Source organism: Thunnus maccoyii, chromosome 23 (genome assembly GCF_910596095.1).
Source record: "Thunnus maccoyii chromosome 23, fThuMac1.1, whole genome shotgun sequence".
In the NCBI taxonomy this organism is placed as follows: Eukaryota; Metazoa; Chordata; class Actinopteri; order Scombriformes; family Scombridae; genus Thunnus; species Thunnus maccoyii.
In genome coordinates, this window is record NC_056555.1 from 5895964 (window position 1) to 5901677 (window position 5714).

The window sequence follows — 5714 nt, forward strand, 5'->3', positions numbered from 1 at the left end:
GACGTTGCTATGGATGTTGCTATCGCTGAAATTAGGTAGTTGCATGTCGTTTGAATCATTGTCTTTACGTTGTATTTATCTGAGTTATGTTATTTGTTTTATTTTATGTAACTGTTTGATGACGTTCTTTCAATAAAAAACATCAGTTTTAGAGCACCCCAGGGATGAATTGAATTTGAAATCCAGAATTTGAAGCTTTGCAACTGGCTGACCCGAGGGCCCACCCGGAAATATTTTCCTCACTGTCACCGTGTTAGTTTTCTTTTAATGATATCTTTAATTTCTTAACACAAAAACACGAAACTGTCCTTGATAACTCAACAATACGATAGTTTAATGTTATGGCCAGAAATAGTGCTCTTCCTGGCAACAGATCAGTTCAAACTGCTCTGAGATCAGTTCTAATTGCAGTTAATCTACTGCAATTGTTAACATATTGGTAAGCATTCAAGAGGCCGTTTAATACATGCATGATGTGGCTTAATAAACGTTTTGAATCCACAACAAATAAGCTCCTTAAATACAGTTTGACGTGCTGCATAACTCCTACTGACACTAAACACCAACCCAAGACCCCCCTAGACTAGGGGAGAGCAGGGTGAGTTAAGCCAGTTTTTACTTGAGGCGTCTTTAAAGTGAGAGCATGACAGTAATGTCTTCAACTAAAATATGTACATATATTTCAGGATGTGGTGCATCCCTGGGAATAATCACTTTATATCTAAAATAAACACTTTTCAAAATATGACTTTCCAAAAAAAAGTGGTCTCTTGGCTCAACTGTCAGAACAGAACAAAATCAACATCAATTCTCCTCACAGGACCAGGATACTACTCAACATCCCACTTGTCAATGCTGCAGGGGTATATGAATATGAAGTTTTTGCGATCTAGGCAGTCTCTTGAGGACATCACTTCCAGGGATGAGTCCTTCATCGTTCTCTTTGAATGTGAAGGTGGGCTTTCCATCCACAGAACTCCCACGACTTTGTCTCAGAAACTTTGTACTGATGTCAGCTCCCTCAACCTTCTCCACGGATCCAATGTAATTATAGGATTTGTTTTTACCCACAAAGTTCACAATGACAAAGTCACCAGCAGACAGATTCTTATCACTATCATCATCACTCAGGTCATCTTCTGAACTATCATAGTCATTGGTGTTGTAAACTGAAATGTTTATGTCACTTTCCTTTGAGCTACTGTAGTCAACAGATTTCTTCTTGGATTTGATTTGTTTTGACCCTTTCAGAGCCTTTTTCTCCTCTTTTTCAGTCTTTTTCTTCTCTTTTTCGGTCTTTTTATTTTCTCTGTCATTGGTTGCCTCCAGCTTTTCTGGTGCGTCGGTCAAGATTTTTGTTTTTACTATCTTCCTTTTCATTCTAGGTTTGGTTGCTGTGGCTTTAGGGAGGGGAAGTATGTCTCCTGGAGACACATACCCCAAATGGGCAGGAGAACCAGTAGCATCACTGACAGACGAGTGTTCAGGATTCATGATTCTGTTTAATGGTTCAGGCAGAGTAGCAAGTGGCTCGTCTGGGTCTGGAACTGCTGATGAGCAGTCAGAACTCATGGCATGGGTTGATGGTACAGACAGGTCAGCACAGTTTGATGGCTCCTCTGGGTTTGATCTGTCTGTGACCATGGATGGGGCATAATCTTCATCTGGAAAAATATCCCTGTTGAATGGGAATATGCCTGTAATTTTGAATCCTGAGATGATGTTCCTTGGTGTCATTGCAGACATGAATGCTTCCTTCACAAGTCCTGGAATGTCATAAATTGTTGCGGTTTTACCAGGGTTTGTACGCATCCAACCATCCATGGCTCTATTGTAGTAGGTCCTCAGTGGTCCATAGACTGTTTTGTCTAAGGGTTGTAAGCAATGGGAGGTGTGAGATGGCAGAGTGAGCATGACAACACCATTTTCCTTTGCAGTTTTCACAGCCTTCAGTGAAATGTGAGATTCATGATTATCAGGAATCAGCAGAACTAGGTGATCAATGGAGCAGTCTGTGCGACTTATGAAGTGCTGTTAATGTGGTAGGCCTAGTCTATAAATCATGTTACCTGTCCATCACTGAAGTGAGGTTATCAAAGAACTCCCCCACATTGTGCCTATTAGAGGCAGTGGCTCTTCTGAGGAAGGCTGCTTCAGGAGTGCGGCATGACAGATGGTGGCGCACCCTAAAACTCATGAACCAATCACGTCCTAGCAAAGGCTAAAAGTTATGGTTTATGGTCATTTTTTAATTTATCCTTTATTGAACCATTGCAGTTTACATTGAGATTTACATAACAAATTCAAGCTATGGTCTCTGAATAAATTCCAGTCATTTTGTGGGTGCTTCTCTATATGCTAGCCGCAAGGTGATGGTGAGCATTTCCTGGGAAAATAATTATTAATATTACTTATTTTTATGAATGCACACTTAGACTAACCTGCTTATTCCTCTCTGATCCAGCTTGCAGGGACATCAATGTCATTTCGTTGTGTCAACTCAAATGCCAGTTCACGACATTTCATGGCACTTAGACTGTGAAACATTGCAGCTAGATTTTTTATATGTTCTGCAAGCTCTGTGTCAATTTCTTCATCGAAGACTTGATTGGCATGTCCTGTTCTCCTATACCCTGTTCTTTTTACTTCTCCTAGTCGTTTCATATCCATGTATCGCTTTAAAGTCATCCTGTCGATCTTCATGTCCCTTGCCACCTGACATATGGACTTCCCTTTCTGTACTCTCCCACTGCTCTGTCCAAATCCACAAGAGGAGTTGAAGCCCTATCTGTCTTCCGTTTACAGAAGTGTGGCATGATGGTTTTTGGTCTAAAATTCAAAATTAGCTCTGGTCGTGATATCACTAATCACTTGCTATGTTGCAGAGGGCTGGTTAGCTCTGGTCATGATATCGCTGGTCGCTTGCTGTGTTGCAGAGGGCTGGTTAGCTCTGGCCCTTCTTGTGAAAGGATAACTAGAAATCTGCTGTGTTGATGCAGTTTGGGTTCCCCTGGCCCTTGTAGTCATACAGTGACTGGTCTGACTCACAGTGGTAGTTCTGTGGTCACTAGATGCTGATGTAGTGTTGACATCCACACAACTGTCCTCTGAATCTGTGCTGTCAAACTAAAACACAACAAAAAATATGTATTTAGAAAATGTTGGGGTTAAGCCCATTGTCAAACCATGAAAACTGTTTGCTCCAATTGAGATAGAAACACACTGTTTTATATTATTTTTAAATAGCTTACCAGGAATGGAAGTTTGCTTGATGGCCTAATGTACCCGGCCTTTGATCTGAATACCTTGTGAATCACAAAGCCATTGAGTTCCTGGTCCTCATGCAACTTTGGTGAAACCAGTTTGTGTCCAAGTCATCAAAAGACTACTGAAAAAATAACAAGAAAAAATAGAATCCAATATCAAAACTGTCTGTCTGTAGCAATCAACCTATGAACTATGATGCAATATTTTAATAATCCAACAATATAATATCTGTCCTTGAACGTTTCTCTTATCTCTGCAATGACCATCCTGCAGCCCCACATTTTCTTCATTTCAAATGCACTTAAAATATAGCCACTTTCATGAAGCCTTCTTTTTGTTTAGTGCTTGCAAACTTCATCCCATGTGGAATTGGGTTAGAGTACTGTATGATATCCCTGTTGAAGGTAGAGGGATTTGGGGCAGTAGGCCTAAAAAAGAAAGCCTTATCATTACATTTAGTCATTTAGCAAACACTTTTGTCCAAAGCAACTTACAATCAAGACAAGACAATCAAACATTTAGAGGACAGTTACTCAAAATAGCCTCGTCTCAGTACATAATGCATTACATCAGGGGTTTTCAAAGTGTGGGAAAGTGAGCCTCCCCTCAGAAAACAAACAAACAGCTGCGTCATTGCTATACTGTATGTTCCACTCAGGCATAAAAGCAGGTTTCAACAATAAATGTTGTAAACATATTTATTTTATAAACATCTTTTTTTATCTTTATTTTTTAAAACATCTTTTCAAAACATTTTAAACATCTTTATGTTCATTTTTTAAGCATTTTAAATATTGTTTATTCTTATTTAAAATCTTTTGAACACACTTTTTGAATACAATTCCACTCCGAAGGACTTTTAAAGGTCCAGTGTGTAGTATTTAGTAAGATCTGAAAGAACAGACTTGGTAAAAATTGAATAGATTATTTATAAGTATGTCTTAATTAGTGTCTAATCAGCTGAAAATAATAATTGTTGTGTTTTTGTTACCTTAGAAATAAGCCTTTTATATCTACATGGGAGCGGGTTCCCCTCTACGGTGGCCGCCATGTTGCATCGCCATGTTTCTACAGTAGCGCAGAACGGACAAACCTAACACTGGCTCCAGTGAGGGCCTTACGCGTTTTAGATTCAGTGGGAATTGAATTGAATTGTCGTTGTCAAAGAAACGAAAACACGAAGAAGCTAAACGAAATCGGGACAAGCAACGGCATAAAACGAGGATAAACCCAGATGGAAATCCCTGATGAGAGAAATGTTTGCAGACTGACGCCGAAGTTTCCTGTTTACTGCTGGACAGGTAAGAGTGTAATGTATATTTATTATGCCCCGCTGGTAATGGTTCAAAACCTAGATGATGTACAATGTTTATTAGCAGTACATTAGTTTCCCTGAAAAGAAACGCTGCCACATAACGTTAAATATTAGCACACTTTAGCCTCAGTTTGTGCCTCTCACAGAGCTGGTGGTCTGCTAAGAGAGGGAGCAACATCGTGCTAATAACCCAACGCTTTATTCATTTTCTGTGGCAGTAAGACAACACATTGACTGATAACTAAGATATTTAGCGCTGGTAATGTGCTAAAGACAGTAAGTCAGAGCAATGAGTTAGTGTGAAAAATAAACTGAGGAGAAGTCTGCTCATCACCGAGTTAATACATCCTGTGAATTTATATTTATATTTTTCACAGTGCTCCCTGATTTCATTGTTTGCTCCTAATGTCATTTAGGAGCACATGTGCACATTGGGGGGCAAAGTTAGCTTATAGTTCAACACAAGTAACGTTTTCCCCGTTTCAATGTTGAAAAACATGTAATTGCTACCAGAGTTTTAATTTTACATTTATCAGTCAGAAGTAGAATTTTTCTGTTATTTATTTTGGTGTGTTTATCCAGGCCAGCCAAGGCTCCCAGCATCTTAGGACGTAACATAATGTATTACAAGGGTTTGTGACTGTGTCATGCAGCACTTATTTTCTTGATGTTGCTGTTGTTTCTCCAGCTATGAGAGAGGTCCTGTAGCATTGATGCATGGTATTGCCTTTACCTTCATCCTAAAGTGACTGTGTAATAGGTCAGGGGTAATTCACCATGTGCCATTGATGGCTTAGAGTATGTTGGTTTTCATTACAACCAAAGACAACAAAAGTTGATTTCACTTAATAGCCACTTTTCTCTGACTGAAATTGTATTAATCAATTAAATAATCTGATCTTGTTTGTTGTTGGGATGAAAATCTGCATGGAATAAGGTTGAACAGTTTCTGGTGAGCACATTAGATAAATCAAACCATTGTTGTCTGTGTCATTATTGATGTTCAAAATGCTGGCTCTTAAAAGCTTAGTGTCCTCTGTTACTGGTCCAGTTATTACTATGACTATTATGTGCCTGTGCTCTGTTATTACATTGTAACAAGGGTTACATAATACTAAAATGTCAGATACCG

At 39.1% G+C, this 5714-nt stretch overlaps 1 protein-coding gene across 1 annotated transcript; it reads right to left on the reverse strand.

Annotated features, from left to right (window-relative positions):
• Nucleotides 1–360: 360 nt before the first annotated feature.
• LOC121890348 lies at nt 361–3691 on the reverse strand. Its single transcript, XM_042402493.1, has 2 exons — nt 3252–3691; nt 361–3126 (listed from the first exon to the last, which is right to left on the reverse strand). The coding sequence occupies exon 2, from the start codon at nt 1912–1914 to the stop codon at nt 850–852; it is 1065 nt and encodes a 354-aa protein (XP_042258427.1). The 5' UTR covers nt 1915–3126; nt 3252–3691; the 3' UTR covers nt 361–849.
• Nucleotides 3692–5714: the final 2023 nt, after the last annotated feature.

Bases quoted from the DNA above. Each gene is read 5' to 3' on its own strand.
- LOC121890348 (XM_042402493.1), bottom strand. From the start codon at position 1,914: ATGCTCACTCTGCCATCTCACACCTCCCATTGCTTACAACCCTTAGAC.